Genomic DNA, 20,540 nt, shown 5'->3' on the forward strand with positions numbered 1-20,540 from the left:
GTAATTGTGTTTTCGTGTATACATGTTGGTTAAACAGCAGACTCTGGCCTCTTTAGGGCTGGTGAAATCAGAAAACAAAACAAAAAATTTTAATGAATCCTCAAGCATTATTATCCTTTTTTCTCATGAAAAAAGTAGTAAATACAGAAAATGTGGATAATACAAATATTTAAAGAAGAAAATAAAAAGTTTTACTACCCAGAAAAAAACACCACTGTTAACAATGTTATATACTATCATCATATGACCTCACTGATATGAGGAATTCTTAATCTCAGGAAACAAACTGAGGGTTGCTGGAGTGGGGGGTGGGGTGGGAGGGATGGGGTGACTGGGTGATGGACACTGGGGAGGGTATGTGTTCTAGTAAGCGCTGTGAATTGTGCAAGACTGTTGAATCTCAGATCTGTACCTCTGAAACAAATAATGCAATATATGTTAAGAAAGAAAAAAAAGAAGAAGAAGAATGTAGCAGGAGGGGAAGAATGAAGGGGGGGAAATCGGAGGGGGAGAAGAACCATGAGAGACGATGGACTCTGAAAAACAAACTGAGGGTTCTAGAGGGGAGGGGGTTGGGAGGATGGGTTAGCCTGGTGATGGGTATTGAGGAGGGCACGTTCTGCATGGAGCACTGGGTGTTATGCTCAAACAATTAATCATGGAACACTATATCTAAAACTAATGATGTAATGTATGGGGATTAACATAACAATAAAAAATTAAAAAAAAAAAAAACAATGTTATATACTATCTATTTTTTAACTTTTATTTCCTTATTTTGCATATTAGTATCCTACATTATAGGATTCTATACCCAAATCTTAAATTTAATGTTATGTGTGTTTTTCTATGAAAATATAAATTCCAAAGATTGATTCATATTCCATTCTATGAATGTTTTATAATTGAATTAAGTTTTCTTTATTGTTGGGAATTTAGATGTTTCTAGATGTTTCCTTAGAAAACAATTATGTCCTGGAATTGTTGGGTCAAACTTTGTGAATATTTTTAAGAGTTTCCCACTACAAGTATATAAAGAGGAAATTTCACAAAATGATTATCAATGTTTACCATTATCATTTCAGAAGTTTTTCTTCCTTGGGGCACCTGGGTGGCCCAGTCAGTTAAGTGTCAGGTCATGATCCTGGAGTCCTGGGGATCGAGCCCCATGTCGCGCTCCCTGCTCAGCAGGGGGTCTGCTTCTCCCTCTGCCCCTCCCCCTGCTCCTTCTCTCTCTCTCTCTTGCTTGCTCACTCTCTCTCAAATAAATAACATCTTAAAAAAGTTTTTCTTCCTCTAAAAGCAAAAAAAAAATTCTAATAAAATCTAGCTTAAATTTGTTCTTCTAGTATTATTAGTGATTTAGAAGAATGTTCTATATATATAGAAAATTTCCATATCTTTTAATGAAAATACTATTTTTCTTGATACAATTTAAATACTGATTTTCTTGATACAAAAGCAATGTTTAACTATAGAACATTTAGAAACTATAGATAAAAATGTACAAATATAGGAGGATGACAGAGGAGGAAGATCCTGAACTCACCGCATCCCATGCACACACCAAGGCAACAATTATTAATTCTGAAAGCAACCTGAAGACTGGCAGCACAGATCTTCCACAGCTAAAGACATAGAGTGAAGACCACATCAAGAAGGGAGGGAGAAGTGAAGATGTAGTCAGGAACCAAGAGGACTGAACCCCACACCAGACACCCCTGGCCCTGGGGACCCACACTGGAAAGATGAGTCCCCATAACATCTGGCTTTGAAAATGAGGGAGGCTTGACTCTGGAAGCTTTAAAAATTATTAGGCTTACCTCCTGAAGAATCAGAGGGCAACAGGAAACTGAGTCCCTGTTCTTAAAGAGCCAGCATACTAAATAACTTGGCCAGAGAAATAGCACAGATGTAGCAGCTTGAAAGGTGCCATGGGTATACGTGAAGATTTATTCAGGTGGAAGGCAGGGATCTGCAGATTTCTCCAGGAACAAAAGTGCTTACAAGGCATCATTTTTCCTGTCTTCTCTCAACCTAGATAGCCAGAAAGCTTACAGAAGCCAGTTCTAACACAATTTACCTACCTTGTTAGAACCGTGAGGTCCACCCCAACATTCCCTTGCAGATCCACACCACTTAACCCGACTGCCTCAGCAGGTGCTCCTGCAAAGTGACTCATGCTCTGGGGAGAGCGGGGAGATAACCCTGCACACCAGCACACCCACAGTTCCTGCTGCCAGGCCTCTTAGCTGTCTGCACAGGGAAAAAGCCCTGCCCTTAAATGTGCCTGCAGATGTCACAGTGGCTAACTGCAGAGGGCCAGGCTGGCCATGCCCATGAGAAATCTGATGGTAGCTACAACTGGGCCTCTCACAGCATAGAAAGCAAACCCTGCCCAGTGCCCCAGCAGCAGGCGAGGCAGGCTGTGGCAATCATAGCACTGAAGGCCAGCCCCACTTATCAGCATGCCTACAGCAATCACAACTCAACCACAATAGGAAGGAGCATGTAGCCCACACAAGGGACACCCTTGGCACACTTAATTCTAGTGACCAGGGAAGATTGCATTACCTGGCACCACAGTATGCCTTCTACACAAGGCCACTTCTTTCAACACCAGGAGATGTAACTGACCTGCCTAATACATGGAAACAAACAAAGAGAGTCAGACAAAATGACAGAGGAATATGTACCAAATAAAAGAGCAAGCCAAAATCACAGTAAAAGAGCTAAATGAAATGCAGATAGGCAATATGACTGCTCAAGAATTCAAAGTAATGGTCATAAAGATACTTGTTGCACTTAAGGAAAGAGTGGAATTCAGTGAAAACTTCAACAAAGAGATAGAAATTTTTAAAAGAACCAGTCAGAACTGAAGAATTTAATGACTGAAATGAAAAATACACTAGAAGGAATGAACAGCCGATTAGACGATGCAGAAGGATGAATGGATCAATAATCCTGAAGATAGAGTAATGGAAAGCAACCAAGATGAACAGCAAAAAGAAAAAAAAATAATAAAAATTAGAAAAGATTAAGGGACCTCTGTGACATGAACCATAATAACATCTGCATTATAGGGATCCCAGAAAGAGAAAGTGGAGGGAGAAAACTTATTTGAAGAAATAGTAGCTAAAAACTTCCCTAATCTAGGTAAGGTCCAGGAAGCACAGTAAGCCCCAAATAAGATGAAGCCAAGAAGGCCCACACCAAGACACATAGTAATTAAAGTGGCAAAAATTAATGATAGAGAATCTTAAAAAACAGCAAGAGAAAAGTTACATAAAAGGGAAACCCCAAAAGGTAACCAGCTGATTTTTCAGCAGAAACTTTGTAGGCTAGAAGAAAGTGGCAATGATATATTCAAAGTGATGAAAGGAAAAAAGCTACAACCAAGAATACTCTATCCAGGAAGGATATCATTCAGAACTAAAGAAGAGACAAAGAGTTTCCCAGACAAATAAAAGTTAAAGGAGTTTCATTACCACTATACCAGCCTTACAAGATGCTAAAGGGATTTAAGTGAAAAGAAAAGGTGATGACTATCTGTAAGAAAATTATGAAAAGAAAAATATCTCACTGGTAAACGTGAACATTTGATAAAGGTAGTAGATTAATGACTTATAATGCCAGTATTGGGGTTAAATCACAAAAGTAATAAAATCAATTATATCTACAAATTTAGTCAAGAGATACACAAAATACTGGCTTACACGTTGCTCACTTTTCCTGAGGATTCCAATATAAGAGCACCTTACACTTCCATAAATAACTTTTTATAATTGTGATTCATCAATGATTATTTCACCCATCCGTCAAGTATTTAGGTAGTGCCAACTATGTGCTAGGCAATGTTCTGGGTCCAGGAGACATAGAAGTGAACAAAACTATGTCCCTGATACAACATTTTAGTGTGAGACAATACAATAAACAAATAAATGAATAATATGATGTCAGGCAGTTTATCAACCTTTCCTCTTTTTCATCCAGAGTAATGGTTACTATTCATCCCTGTATCCATTGCACAATATAGAACTATATAAATTTTAAAAATTTGGGAACTTTCTTCTTCATTATCTCAGTTAAGATTAAAGAGAACACTGTGAATCTACATCAAGCAATCATGAAAAGAAAAAATTACATGCAAAAATCCCATTTGGATTTGCCTATTCTGAACATGTCATATAAATGGAATTATACAATATGTGGCCTTTTGTGTCTAGCTTCTTTCACTTGTCTTAATGACTTCAAAGTTCATCCATGTTGTAGCATGTATAACATTTCAGTCCTTTTTATAGTTGAATAACATTCCATTATATGGATACACCACATTTTATTTGTCCATACATGAATCAATGGACATTTGGATAACTTCTACTTTTTTACTATTATCGATAATGCTGCTGTAAACTTTTTTGTGGACATAAATTTTCAAAACTCCTGGGTATATCTCTAGATGTGGAATTGCTGGATCAAATGGTAACTCAATGTTTAGCTTTTTGAGGAATTCCCAAATAATTTTCCGAAGTGGCTACACTATTCTACATGCCTACCAGCAATGTATAAGGGTTCTGACTTCTCCATATCCAAACTCAAACTTGTATTTTCTTAAAAAAAAAAAAAATTATCCCATCCTACTGGGTGTGAAGCAGTATCTCATTGTGGTTATTACTTTCTGTTTCTATAATGATTAATGATATTGAGCATCTTCTCATGTGCTTCTTGGCCATTTCTACATTTTTTTTTTGAAAAATATCTATTCAAATTCTTTGCCCATTTCTAAATTAAATGATTTGTCTTTTAAGAGTGAAGTGAAAAGGTACTTTATATATTCTGCATACTCGTCCTTTATCAGATATATGCGATTTACATTTTTCCCCATTATTTGGGCTCTCTTTTTCTTGACAGTGTAGTTGAAGGTGAAACATTTTTAATTTTCATGAAGTCAATTTATCTATTTCTACTTCTTGGTTGCTTATATTTTTTCATGTCACAGCTAAGAAAAATTGCCTAATCCAAGGTCACTAAGATTTATGCCTTTATTTTCTTCTAAAAGCTTCACTCTTATATTTAGGCCTTTGCTCCATTTGACCTAATTTTTTGTCTATGGTGTGAGATTAAGGATCCAGCTTCATTCTTTTGCATGTGAATACCCAATGTCCCAGCATCATTTGCTAAAAAGACTATTCTTGCCCCAGCTGAATTGTTTCTGAATGCTTCAGAAAATCAATTTTATATAAAAGTTTAATCTTGAATTCTGATTTACTTCATTTCTGTGCATGTCTATCCTTATTCTAATGCCACATAGTTTGATTTCTATAGTTTTATAGTAAGTTTTGAAATCAGGAAATATGAATCCTCCAACTTTCCTCTTTTTCAAGATTGTTTTGGTTATTTAGCAACCCTTCCATTCCATATTAATTTTAGGATCAGCCTGTCAATTTCTGCCAAAAAAAAAAAAAAAGGCAGTTGGAATTTTTTATAGGCATTGTGTTGATTCTGTAGGGAGTATGCCATCTTAATATTAATCCATGAATACAGGATGTCTTTCCATTTCCTTGGGTCTTCTTTAACTTCTTTCAATGATTTTTTTAATAGTTTTCAAAAAGTTATATGTCATATAGTTCTTTTGTTAAATTTTTGCTATTTTATTGTTTCTATGGTACTGTAAATGGAATTACTTTCTTAATTTCATTTTTGGATTGCTCATTGAAAGTGTATAGAGAATATAAGTAATTCTTTAACATTACATTTATATCTTGCAACTTCACTGAATTAGTCCTAATACATTTTTAAAGTTGGTTCTTTATAATTTTCTATATACATGAACGTGTTACCTATGAATATAGATAGTTTCACTCCTTTCTTTCTGATTTGTATTCCTTTTATTTATTTTTCTTCTTGAATTGCCTTCTGGTACGATGTTTAATACAAAAGGCAAAACAGATGTCTTGGCTTGTTCCTTATCTTATAGGGAAAGCTTTTATCCTTTCACCATAAATATGATGCTAGCTGTGGGTTTTTCACAGATGCCTTTTAGCAAGCTGAGAAACTTGCTTTCTATTCCTAATTTGTTGAGTGCTTTTATTGTGTCAAAGGAACTTCTTCATTTTTTGAGATAATCGTGTAATTTTTGTCCTTTATTCTATTAATGTGGTGTTTTATACTGATAATTTTTGCATGTGAACCAACCTTGTATTCCTGAGACAAATCTGACTAGGTCAAGATGTATAATCCTTTTTAAGTGCTTGTAGATTGGTTTTGCTAGTATTTTGTGTTTGGGTTGAGTTAGGTTTTTGGGTTTTTTTGTTTTGTTTTTTGTTTTTTTGTCTTGATATTCTAAAAGTGATATTCTATAGTTTTCTCTTCGTCTAGTCTTATTATATGGTTCTACTGGCCTCATAGAATGGAATTGGGTTCCCTCTTCTATTTTGGAACAGTTTGTGAAAGACTGTATTCATTTTCACTTAAACATTTGGTAGACTCACCACTGAAGCCACCTGACCCTGGTCTTTTCACTGTGAAAGATTCTGATTCCTAATTCAATCTCTACTTGCTAGAGATCTAATCAAATTCTTAATTTTTTCTTTAGTCATTTTTTAATACTTTACTTTTAAAGTAGTTTTAGGTTTACAATAAAATTGAAAGGTACAGAGATTTCCCATATAAACCCTGCTCCGACATACATAGCCACCCCCACTATCACTATCACTCACCAGAATGTTACATTTTTTTTTCACCAAAAATGAGCCTCCATTGACATATCATAATCACCTAACATCCACAGTTTACTCAAAGGTTTACTCTTGGTGCTATATATTCAATGGTTTGGACAAATGTATAATGACATATATCTATCATTTTATTACAGAGTTTTTTCACTGCCGTAAATATCTGTGCCTATTTATCTCACCCAACCTACATCCTTGGCAACCACTGATCTTTTCATTGTTTCCCTAGTTTTGCCTTTTTCAGAATGTCATGTAGTTGAAATCATCTAGTATGTAGCCTCTTCAGATTGGCTTCTTTCACTTAATAATATGCATTTAAGGTTTCTCCACGTCTCCTCACAGTTTGATAGCTCATTTCTGTGAAATGCGGAATAATATTCCATTGTCAGGATGAACCATAGTTTATCCACTCACATACCAAGGATATCTTGTTTGCTTCCAAGTCTTGGCAATTATGAATAAAGCTGCTATAAATATCCATGTGCAGGTTTTTGTATGTAAGTTTTTACCTACTTTGGATATATACCAAGGCATGTGATTGCTGAATCAAATGGTAAGGGTATGTTTAGTTTTGTAGGAAACCACCAAATTGTCTTCCAAAGTGGTTGTGCCATTTTACATTCTGCCAAGCAATGAATGAGAGTCCTTGTTGAATCCACATCCTCGTCAGTATTTGGTGTTGTCAGTGTTCCAGATTTTGGCCATTCTAGTCAGTGTGTAGTGGTATCTAATTATTGTTTTAATTTGCATTTACCTGACATGAGGTGAACATATTTATCTGCCACCCCTATGTCTTCTTTGGTGAGGTGTCTGTTAAAGTCTTTGGCCCATTTTTAGGGGTGCCTGAGTGGCTCAGTCAGTTAAGCATCAGACTCTTGGTTTTGGCTCAGGTTGTGATCTCATGGGTCATGAGATTGAGCCCTGTGTTGGGCTCTGGACTCAGTGCATAGTCTGCTTGGGATTCTCTGTCTACCTCTCCTGCTGCCCCTCTCCCCTGCATACTCTCTCTTTCTCTCTTTCTCTCTCTCTCCAAAATAAATAAATCTTTTTAAAAAAGTCTTTGGCCCATTTTTAAGTTGGGTTGCATGTTTTCTTATTGTTGTGTTCTAAGAGTTCTTTGAATATTTTGGATAACAGTGCTTTATCAGATGTCTTCTGCAAATATTTTTCCCAATCTGTGGCTTGTCTTCTAATTCTGTGGATACTGCCCATCACAGAGCAGAGTTTTTCATTTTAATAAAGTTCAGCTTTTCAGTGATTTCTTTCAGAGATCATGCTGTTGGTGTTGTATCTAAAACTCATTGCCATACCAAAGGGCATCTAGGTTTTCTCCTAGATTATCTTCTAGCAGTTTTATAGTTTTTCATTTTACATTTAGACCTACAATCCATTTTGAGTTAATTTTTGTGAAGGGTGTAAGATATGTGTCTAGATTTTTTTGCGTATGGATGTTCTAGCACCATTTGTTGAAGAGACTATCTTTTCTCCATTGTATTGCCTTTGCTCCTTTGACAAAGATCAGTTGACTATATTTATGTTGGTCAATTTCTGGACATGCTGTTCTGTTCCATTGATCTATTTTTCTATTCTTTCACTAATATCACACTGTCATGATTATGGAAGATTTACAGCAAGTCTTGAAATTGGTTAGTGTCTCCAACACTGTTCTCCTTCAATACTGTGTTGCCTATTTTGGGTCTTTTGCCTCTCCATATAAACTTTAGAATCAATTTGTTGATATCCATCAAGTAACTTATTGGGAATTTGATTAGGATTGCATTGAATCAGGAGTGCCTGGGTGGCTCAGTCAGTTGAGGGTCTGACTCTTGATCTCAGCTCAGGATTTGATCTTGGGGCTGTGAGTTTGAGCCCCATGCTGGGCATGGAGCCTATTTGGAAAAAAAAAAAAAAAGGATTGCATTGGATCTATAGAGCAAGTTGGGAAAAACTAACACCCGACAATACTGAGTCTTCCTATTCATAAACATAAAATATCTCATTTTTTAGTTTTTCTATTTCATTCATCCAACTTTGGTAGTTTTCCTCATATAGAACTTGCATATATTTGGTAGACTTAATACCTAAGCATTTCATTTTTGGAGGTGTTAAATTTTGGAAGTGTGTTTATAATTTCGAAATACATTTGTTCATTGACAATATATAGGAAAGTGATTTACTTTTGCATATTAACTTTGTATACTGCATCTTTGCTATAATCACTTATTAAGTCCAGGAGGGTTTTTTTGTCAATTCTTTCAGACATTTTGTATAGGATGACTGTGTCATCTGTAAACAAAGATTTATTTCTTCCTTCCCAATCTACATACATTTCCTTGTCTTTTCTTATTACATTAGCTAGGACTTTCAGCATAATGTTGGAAAGCTGTGATGAGAAGGGACTTCCTTCCTATGTTCCTGATATTAATGGGAAATTTCAAGTTTCTCACCACTGAGTATGATGTTAGCTATAGGCTTTTTGTAGATATTCCTTACCCAGTTGAAGAAGTTCCCCTCTATTTATCTTCTTTTGAGAATGCCAACAAGCTTGCTTTAAGGGAATATGATGCTAGTAATTACATCTTGCAAGAAGATGAAGTTGGCACAGTCCCTGGAAGTTTATGATAAATTTCCTCTTCCCTTAGTTTCTGTCTTTTGCAGTTTGCCTGGCTTTGCCAATGGCACAGCCCCAATTGCCATATGAAATCCTGATGCAGAGCTGTGCACTGTCACACTGTAAGACCCTAACATGAAGCCAGAGCCCAAAGGTCTAACAGCACTGTACAGTGTATATGCATGTATATACATGGCCACTCTGTCTGCAAGACGTTTTAATGGAAAAAGTTGGAAGCTTCTTTTGCAATGTCTGCTAAAGAATGAATATCTGCCAACAAACCTACTAGTGCCATTCCAGAAGCCAATCAACATTAAAAGGTCCTTTGTTGGAACCCTCTTTGTAAAGTTTAGAAAGGACTAGCTTTTCTACCCCAAAGACAATGCCATCTTTACACCTGATTCCAATAGCTGTACTACTATTTTCCACGGCCTTCATAGCATATACAACTTGAAAAACTCTTCCATCAGGCCAGAATGTAGAGGCTGACAGGTCATACCCTGCCCCGACTGAGCTCACAATGCTGAAACCTCCGGGGCTTCAAGTCCTAAAGCACACCAGAGCCGCAGACTAGTAACAGGCTCTCTCACTGGCTGCCTTGGAAGGTAAATTTTTGACTATAATTTGTCAAGTGGCAACCAGAAAGAATCTACTTGCCAAGCCCAAGGAAACCTGGAAAAGTAATAGTTATTTCTGGTAACCAAAAACCATTTATCTAACATTCTCTGGATCCATACCTGTGTGTGTATTCTTTGGGTAGGATAAATGATAATTCAGCTGCAACATTGTTCTCCAATCTGGCTTCAGGTATATGTTGATCAACCACTCGAATAATTTCTTCAACATTACAATGAGGCTCCTTCACCATAATTATGTGGTATCCCACACCTGAAAATATCCATTTAAAAATCAAAATTATAAAAATGTAACCTTCCAAATTAAACACTCCCTTCCCCCCAAAACAGTCTCTTGCCTATTAAAAATTTCTTTTTTTTTTTTTTAGTTTCTCAGTGTTATTTATTATAGCTTCCATTCTGACATTTTCTTATTTAAACTAAGGAAAAATATATTTCCCATATTACAAATACACAAGAAAACAAATACTCTTTTCTTCAGTGATTAATGATAAAAACAATGGAGACTACAAAGGGAAAATGTGACCTGATTTTTAATTTGATAAGAGGAATCATGTTTGTGCTTAGGAGCAAATGGATTTCAAATTACCTTCAAGTCATTCCTCTTAGTCAGTTCCTGACTCTTTAGCCTTTGGATGTATAGGTTTCATATGCTGACCAGAATTTAAACTTGTTAAAGTTTTAATGTTGTATATCTTTTTTGGATTTTCTTCCTTCCATCATTCTTTAAATACTTAATGCTTACTCACCACATTTCAGACACGTCAAAAGTGGAAACTTTTATCTCACTGTATTAATGAATGAAAACTGTAAAATTTCACCTCACTGTACTAGGAAGTCTTCACTTTGTCATACGAAAACAGGCTGTGTGGACTTCCAATGCCAAGTCTGCCTGATCCGTTCAGGATTTTATACCCATGCACATGTTCATGTGCATGTTTGTGCACACATCTGTGTATAAGTATGCGCACATACTTATCTTTCTGGTCTTGTTGCTCTTATATTATCATTCATCACTTTAAGGTGGTTTACTGTTATATCCTAGAATGGAGCCTTTGAATTCACTATTTCTAACTTCTTCTTATATGTACATTTGTACATCTAATGAAAACCACTCTTGTTTTTTTCAGTGCCCTTCCATTTTCTACCCCTGACCATCAAACTTAATTTCTTATTGATCCTCCCCAAAAACCTGATCCAGGCTGACTTCCTCATTGTTCCAGGGGTAAAAAAGGCCCATTTTTAGCCTCTTGCTCTTACTTACTTATCCAATTTCCTTAAAAATTGTGTTCTTTTCTCCATTGCCTTTATAAAGCCTACAACTGAAGACACTCTATGGATAATCAATATACTTGAGTAATACTTTTGTGTCTACAACTAACCTACTATGGAAATATCAATTTCTATATCCTCATATACAAGTGCAAAAGCATTCAACAATATGAGTCCCCCTCTTTCTGATATTCACCAAATTGACTATTTAAAACCCAACATCCTCCTTGATGGGGAAGTGGTAGCATATGAGAATGCAAAGCATGGGCTGTGGTATCAGAGGGACCCAGGTCCATTTACTGACATGGTTTGAATACATTATTTACTATGAGCCCCAGTGTTCTACTTCATAAAAATGGTGATGTCATAAAGATTAAATAAGATTATGTGTGTAAACGTGAATAACTCACCTGTAATAAATGTGAGTTGGGTGAATGAATTCAAATACTGAATTCATGATTAATAGAATGATATCATGTTTAACTATTCTCATTAATTTGTCTCCTCCCAATTTTGAAGCACTCACTGCTTTGAGCCATGTAATTTCAGAACCAATTATATAGGTTTTTGTATTGTTCATTTTCAATGTACTAGTTTTACTGACTAACCAGACTATATATTTATCAAAGTCAAGAAGTCAAGACAATTTTATTCCACAGTTCGGTCATTTTCTGTTCAATAAATTCTTGTTGATCAAGTGCCACGTCTCAGGAATATTCATGAAAATAAACTTGAAAGCATTTAACTCATTACACTAGAAGTTTGATATTGATTTGATTGAAAAGGGTCAGAAATTTCTAGTCATTGATTTTTCTCCTCTCCAAGCCATGAATCTATGTACCAAATCCCTCAGAAGCATTACTTTACTCCTGCAACAAATTTAACACTTCATGACTTTTGTGGGGTCAACAAAGAATATTTTCCAAGTCAGAATACACTTATTAAGTAATAATCAGAAGTAATTAAATAGACAGGAACTGTCTAAATTACAAAGAGTTGATTTCAATAGTTTAGCTCTAACATAATAGGACACAGGAAGCTTTTGAAGACTTGTGTAGAGTGACACAAATAATAATCATGTTAGAATAATATTATTAAGCCATTAGCATCCAAACAATGATCAAAAGGAGAGAGACCATATATTCTTTTCAGGAAAATTGAAGAGCCACAACACTGCAGGGATCCCTTGACCATGATGGCTATACGGTCACCCAGGACATCAGCTTCATCCATGTGGTGGGTGGTCAGTAAGATGGTACGATCATGTTTATACTGCTGAAGGACATTCCAGGTGAATCTCCTTGAGACTGGGTCCATGCCAGATGTTGGCTCATCAAGTATCACCACCTAAAGACCAGAAGAACAATTCCGTGATCCATGCTGTGTCCCTTATGGGATAATTTACTATTTATGGGGGGCATATTTAAGTTAAGATACATAATTTACACTATATTATATTAAGAACTCTGCAAAATTAATAGTAATTTCAAACCCCATAACCACATTACACCACCTGGTCAATAATGGGAATCCCCTCTGATTATCATTTTGGAAGTTCCTTTTAGAAAGTTAGATTCATATCAGCTCTTAGGTTTGTGTCAGGTGAGTTTCACTTATCAGCTGGAGCAGGGACTCATGTTAACCATTCTTTACCTGGGAACCTCCTATAAGTGCTATAATGATGGAGAGTTTGCGCTTCATTCCTCCACTCAGTGACTTTGCAAGTGCATCATGCTTTTCCAGCAGGCCAAAAGAAGTCAGCATTTTATTAATTTCTGTGAGACGTATCTCTGGAGGTACTCCTTTTATCTAGAAAGATAGGGCCAGAGTTTACATGGTGCTTCCAACTTTATACTTAAAAAAATTCTTACATCAGAACTTCTTTTACACATTTATCTATATATAAGACAATTCTTCTTCCTTTTGCCTTCCTTTATGGTTTTAAAAGAACAATGCCAAAAAAACCTTCCACTAAATTAGGGTAAGGATGTTGATCCTTGGTCACATTGCCTGAAGCATATGAAGAGTGGAGGAAAAGAACATCTCTCTGACTCACCACACAGTAGAAATAGAGATGTTCTGATACTGTCAATTCTGAAAACAATATGTCATCCTGGGGGCAAAAGCCCAAGTTATTCCTGACGTGAACCATGTCTTTTGAGCTATCATATCCATTAATATACACCTTTCCACTTGTAGGAAGAGTCAAACCTGGAATTAAGCAGAAGACATGACAGATGCTTAGCCTCTGTGAGAGAACCTGACAACACACTGTCCATTAGCACCTAAACTTCAGTCTACTTAAGGATTACTAAAAGAAGTTATCAGAGTCTTCTACAGAAGTAATAGTCTGGTAAATATAAGTGGTCTGGTGATGGGGAAAGAAATAATTTTTCCTTTATTTTTTGCTTATCCATATATTCTAGTTTTCAATGAGTACAAAATAATGTTAATTACTTGAGTAATATAAAATGCTTTGAAGAATTTGCTGTTCCAATATTCTAGTACTGCTGTCTGCCATTTGACAACATATGTGAGCCATACTATGATCTAAGCACAGCATTATGAACACTGTGGTTGATTTTTTTTTAATGAAAAATTCAGAATGTAGGACCCCTACCCTCTAGAAGTTAAAATTTTGTTGGAAGATAAAACATAATCTCATGTAATAGTCTAAAAATGTTTGCATAACATTTATGCATAGATGGCAACTGGGCCAGTTTTCTGATGAAACAGTTGATAACATACTAAATATAGTTATAAAACTTCTTAAGTTCCACAACTCAATAATTCTATTTTAATGGGTACTTGGGTGTGCAGTTGGTTGAGCGTTGGACTCTTGGTTTTGGCTCAGATCTGCTCTCAGGGTCATGGGATCAAGCCCTGTGTTGGACTCCCTGCTCAGCGTGGAGTCTGCTTGTGTTTCTCTCTACCTCCCCCCACCCCGCACTCTCTCTCTCTAAAATAAATAAAATAAATCTTTAAAAAAATAATTCCACTTTAAAAAGTACACTCTGAGGGGCACCTGGGTGGCTCTGTCAGTTAAGCATCCAACTCTTGATTTCAGCTCAGGTCATGATCTCAGGATTGTGAGATTGAGCCCCATGTGGGGCCCTGAGCCCAGCCCGTAGTTTGCTTGAGATTCTCTTTCTCCCCCTGCCCCTCCCTGACAAAGCTCTGAACAAATAATAATAATGTAAAAAAATTTTAAAAAACACTCTGAAAAGGAAAAATGTATTCAAGATTGTCCATTACATTTAGGGTAATTAAACGTTCTCCTTTACTCTAGTTGCTAGGCCCTCTAACCCATTTAACATTTGTCCCAGATTTTTCATTTTTAACAAAGTGTCATTATTAATGATATTAACATAAGATGGGGCAGAGACTGGGTTGGAATGCCTCTAACTTTGTATATCTGACTTCTGGCATTATTTGTCTAGTGGTAGGTGAGAAACAGGTACAATAAATAGAGTTATCACACTTTAATGCATGGTGTCTGAAAGAGGAACAGTACCAGTGTTTTCTGACACAATGTCACCAACACATCCATTTCAAGAAAATTATACAGGAACTCCCTGATACAATAAAATGGGATAAGATGACTGAGGCTATGAACAGTTAACATAGCCAAAACACAGCAGGAGAGTGCACACAACATACACCAGAAACATTTCCTGAAGCACCAGGCCTTGGACAATATATGACCTCTCAGAGCCATTACTCTCAGGAGTGGAAAACATAAGAGGCTTTCCTAACACACAGAAGAAGACAGAGACCTAGACAAAATGCCAGGGTGGAGGAATTCATCCCAAAAGAAAGAACAAGAAAAGGTCACAGCCAGGGATATAATCAAAACAGATATGAGAATATGCCTGATCTAGAATTTAAAAACAAGCATTAGGATACTAGCTGGGCTTAAGAAAAGCATAGAAGACCCAGGGAGTCCCTTAGGGCAGAGATAAAAGACCTAAAACTAGTCAGGCCAAAATAAAAACTGCTATAACTGAGATGCAAAACCAACTGGATGTAATGACCACAAGAATGCAAGAAGCAGAGGAAAGAATAAGTGATACAGAAGACAAAATCATGGAATATAATGCTGAAAAGAAGAGGGGAAAAAAAATACTGGATCGTGAATATATACTTAGGGAATTCAGCAACTTCGTAAAGTGTAATAACATTCATATCACAGGAGTCCCAAAAGAAGAGGGGGTGGAAGGGGTAGAGGGTTTATTTGAGCACGTTAAAGCTGAAAACTTCCCTAATCTGGGGAAAGAAACAGATGTCCAAATCCAGGAGGCACAGAGAACTCCAAACAAAATCAACAAAAGCAGGCCAACACCAAGACACATAGAGGTAAAATTTGCAAAAAACAAAGATAAGGAAAAAAAAAATCCTAAAAGCAGCAAGGGAAAAGAAATCCTTAACTTACAAGGGAAGACAAAGTTAGAAGCTGATCTGTCCACAGAAACTTGGCAAGCCAGAAGAAAGCAGCATGATATATTCAACATGCTGAATGGGAAAAATATGGAGCCAAGAATATTTTATCCAGCAAGGCTGTTAATTCACGATAGAAGGAGAGATAGTTTCCCAAACAATAACTAAAGGAGTAGATGACCATTAAGACAGCCCTGCAAGAAATATTAAAGGGGACTCATGAGTGGAAAAGAAAGACCAAATGTGACAAAGACTAGAAAGGAACAGAAAAATCTCCAGAGGCGCCTGGGTGGCTCAGACGGTTAAGCGTCTGCCTTTGGCTCAGGTCATGATCCCAGGGTCCTGGGATCAAGTCCCACATCGGGCTCCCTGCTGAGCAGGGAGCCTGCCTCTCCCTCTACCTCTGACTGCTGCTCCCCCTGCTTGTACACACTCTCTCTCTTTCAAAAATAAAATCTAAAAAAAAAAAAAAAAAGTGACTAGAACTTAAATTAAAAAAAAAAAGAAAAATGACATCACAGGTAATACAATGGCACTAAATTCATATCTATCAATAATCACACTGAATGTAAATGGATTTAATGCCCCAATCAAAAGACATAGGGTATCAGAATGAATAAAATAATAAGACCCACCAATATGCTGGCTACAAGAGAATCATTTTAGACCTAAATACACACGCAGATTGAAAGTGAGGGGATGGGGGGCACCTGGATGGCTCAATCATTTAAGTGAATGCCTTTGGCTTGGGTCATGATCCCAGGGCCCTGGGACTGAGACCCACTTTGGGCTCCCTGATCAGTGGGGAGCCTGCTTCTCCCTCTGCTGCTCCCCCCTCCGCTTGTGCTTGCTCTCTCTCTCTCTCCATCAAATAAATAAATGAAATCTTAAAAAAAAAAAAACAAGAAAAAAACAAACAAAAAGCCCAGTAGAACTAGAAGCTGGTTCTTTGAAAGAATTAATAAGATCAATAAACCCCTAGCCAGACTTATCAAAAAGAAAAGAGAAAGGGCCCAAATGAATAAAATAACAAATAATAAAGGAGAGATCACAAGCAAAAGCAGAAAAATACATACAATCATAAAAGAATATTATGAAAAATTATATGCCAACAAACTGGACAACCAGGAAGAAAGGGATACAATCTTAGAAACCTATAAACTACCAAAACTGAAACAGGAAGAAATAGAAAATTTGAACAGACCTATAACCAGCAAAGAAATTGAATCAATAATCAAAAACCTCCCAACAGGGGCACCTGGCTAGCTCAGTTAGTAGAGCATGCTCTCAGGGTCGTGAGTTCAAGGCCCACATGGGGTTATAAATAAACTAAAAAAAAAAAAAAAAAAAAAATCTCCCAGCAAACAAAAGTCCAGGGCCAGATGGCTTCCTGGGAAATTCTACCAAACATTTAAAGAAGAGTTAACAGCTTTTCTTCTCAAACTGTTCCAAAAAATTGAAATGGAAGGAAAACTTCCAAACTCATTATATGAGGCTAACATTACCTTGATTCCAAAACCAGACAAAGACCCCACTAAAAAGGAGAATTACAGGCCAATGTTCCTGATGAACATGGATGCAAAAATTCTCAACAAGATACTAGCAAATCAAATCCAACAGTTCATTAAAAGAATCATTCACCATAATCAAGTGGGATTTATTCCTGGGCTGCAAGCGTGGTTCAATATTCACAAATCAATCAAAACAATATTATGCATTAATAAAAGAAAGGATAAGAACCATATGATCCTCTCAATAGATGCAGAAAAAAGCATTTGACAAAGTATAGCACCCATTTTTTATAAAACCCCTAAACAAAGTAGGGATAGAGGGAACTTAACTCAACATCATAAAGGCCATATATGAAAGATCCATAGTGAATATCATCCTCAAAGGGGAAAAACTGAGAGCTTTTCCTCTATGGTCAGGAACAAGACAAGGATGTCCATTCTCACCACTGTTATTTAACATAGTACTGGAAGTCCTAGCCTCAGCAATCAGACAACAAAAAGAAAGAAAAGGCATCCAAATCGGCAAAGAAGAAGTCAAACTCTCATTCTTTGCAGATGATATGATACTTTATGTGGAAAACCCAGAAGATTCCACCCCAAAACTGCTAGAACTCATACAGGAATTCAGTAAAGTGGCAGGATATAAAATCGGTCCACAGAAATCAGTGGCATTTCTATACACCAACAACAAGACAGAAGAAAGAGAAATTAAGGAGTTGATCCCATTTACAATTGCACCCAAAACCATAAGATACCTAGGAATAAATCTAACCAAAGAGGCAAAGAATCTGTACTCAGAAAACTCATAAAAGAAATTGAGGAAGGCACAAAGAAATGGAAAAACGTTCCATGTTCATGGACTGGAAGAACACATATTGTTGAAATGTCTATACTACCCAAAGCAATCTACACATTTAATGCAATTCCTATCAAAACACCATTAGCATTTCTCACAGAGCTAGAACAAACAATCCAAAAATTTGTATGGAATCACAAAAGACCCCAAATAGCCAACGCAATCATTGAACACTACATCAAAAACTAATGATGTACTGTATGGTGGCTAACTTAACATAATAAAAAAATAAAGAAATAGAAAAGAAAAAAGAAAAGAAAAGCAAAGCTGGAGGCATCAAATTCTGGACTTCAAGCTGTATTACAAAGCTGTCATCATCAAGACAGTATGATACTGGCACTAAAGCAGACACAGATCAATGGAACAGAATAGAGAACCCAGAAATGGACCCACAACTGTATGGTCAACTAATCTTTGACAAAGTAGGAAAGGATATCCAATGGAAAAAAGACAGTCTCTATAACAAATGGGGTTGGGAAAACTGGACAGCAACATGCAGAAGAATGAAATGGACCACTTTCTTACACCATACAAAAAATAAACTCAAAATGGATGAAAGACCTAAATGTGAGACAGGAAACATTAAAATCCTAGAGGAGAACAAAGGCAGCAACCTCTTTGACATCAGCCATAGCAACTTACTAGAGATGTCTCCAGAGACAAAGGAAACAAAAGCAAAAATCAACTGCTGGGACTTCCTTAGGATAAAAAGCTTCTGCACAGCAAAGGAAACAATCAACAAAGCTAAAAGGCAACCTTTGGAATGGGAAAAAATATTCCCACTGATATATCTGATAAAGGGTTAGTATCCAAAATCTATAAAGAACTTCCCAAACTCAACACCCAAAAAACAAATAATCCAGTTAAGAAATAGGCAGAAGACATGAATAGACACTTTTCCAAAGAAGACATCCAGATGGCTAACAGATGCATGAAAACATGCTCAACATCACTTGGCCATCAGGGAAATACAAATCAAAACCACGATGAGATACCACCTCACACCTGTCAGAATGGCTAAAATTAACAATATAAGAAACAACTGATTTTGGTGAGGATGCAGACAAAGGGGAACCCTTTTACACTGTTAGGGGGAATACAAACTGGTGCAGCCACTCTGGAAAACAATATGGAGGTGCCTCAAAAAGTTAAAAATAGAACTACCTTACGACCCAGCAATTGCACTACTAGGTATTTACCTAAAGGATACAAAAATACTGATTCAAAGGGGTACATGTACCCTGATGTTTATAGCAGCATTATCAACAATAGCCAAACTATGGAAAGAGCTCAAATGGCAATCAACTGATGAATGGGTAAAGAAGATGTGGCATATATATACAATAGAATATTATTCAGTCACCAAAAAGAATGAAATCTTGCCATTTGTAATGATGAGGATGGAGCTAGTGTGTACCATGCTAAGTGAAGTAAGTCAGTCAGAGAAAAACAAATACCAAATGATTTCACTTACGTGAAATTTAAGAAACAAAACTGATGAACATATGGGAAGGGAAATAAAAGAGAGGGAAGCCTAACATAAGAGACTCTTTAACTACAGAGAACAAACTGAGGGTAGCTAGAGGGGAGGTAGGCTGGGGATGTGCTAAATGGGTGATGGGTTTAGGAGGTCATTTGCTCTGATGAGCACTGGGTGTTATATGTACATAATGAATCATTAAATTCTATTCCTGAATCTAGTATTACACTATAGGTTAACTAAGTGGGATTTAAATAAAACTTGAAACATTAATAAATAAATGAATAAATAAATAGATATACCTTAAATCCTTATAAAAAAACAAATATCTGGCTTATTAGTATACATTAATGATATGAATGAAGTTATTGCCTCATCTGAAATGTACTGGTTGCTATGAATTACAAGTGGATCACTTGAGTAAAGTGAGAATTTTCTGGAATTGTAGTGAATTTCTCCAGTTTAACAGCCAATTGGATTACAGAGATGTATGCATGTCAAAATTCAGCAAATAAACACTTAAAATTTAAGTGTTTCATCATAATAAAATTTTATACCAAAAGAAAAATTATAGTTAAAATATGCATATCAAATTGTTTAGTAAAAAGCATACTAACATCTAAAATTAATTTTGAGATGCCTAAAAATGGGATCAATAGATATGGGACAAGTGCAGTAAAATATTAAAATAGTAGAATCTAGGTGGTAGGTGTAAGGGTATAAAATCTTTCATCCTGGATGAATGTTTGAAATTTTTTAATTTAAATTCAATTAGCCAAGGTATAGTACATCATTGGTGTTTGATATAATGCTCAATGATTCATCAGTTCAGTGTAATACCCAGTGCTCATCACATCACATGCCCTCCTTAATGCCCATCAGGCAGTTATCCCCACCCACCTCCCTTTCTGCCACCCTCAGTTTGTTTCCCAGAGTCAAGAGTCTCATATAGTTTGTCTCCCTCTCTGATTTCTTCCCAGTTTTCCCCCCTACCCCGTTGTCCT

General features: G+C 36.4%; 1 protein-coding gene and 1 pseudogene across 1 annotated transcript in view; both read right to left on the minus strand.

The window, feature by feature from the left end:
• The window catches only part of LOC118549014 (phospholipid-transporting ATPase ABCA3-like), a 176,621-nt gene that overhangs the window by 80,601 nt on the left and 75,480 nt on the right, over positions 1-20,540 (minus strand). The window contains exons 12-15 of the mRNA XM_078074026.1: positions 13,309-13,463; positions 12,906-13,061; positions 12,389-12,599; positions 10,083-10,233 (exon numbers count right to left, since the gene is read on the minus strand). Of these exons, the coding sequence (XP_077930152.1) occupies positions 10,083-10,233; positions 12,389-12,599; positions 12,906-13,061; positions 13,309-13,463 (673 nt within the window). The remainder of the gene's footprint in view (positions 1-10,082; positions 10,234-12,388; positions 12,600-12,905; positions 13,062-13,308; positions 13,464-20,540) is intronic.
• LOC118531538 (proteasome subunit alpha type-3 pseudogene) lies at positions 9,373-10,067 on the minus strand (annotated as a pseudogene).

Source organism: Halichoerus grypus, chromosome 6 (assembly GCF_964656455.1).
Source record: "Halichoerus grypus chromosome 6, mHalGry1.hap1.1, whole genome shotgun sequence".
Classification (NCBI taxonomy): Eukaryota; Metazoa; Chordata; class Mammalia; order Carnivora; family Phocidae; genus Halichoerus; species Halichoerus grypus.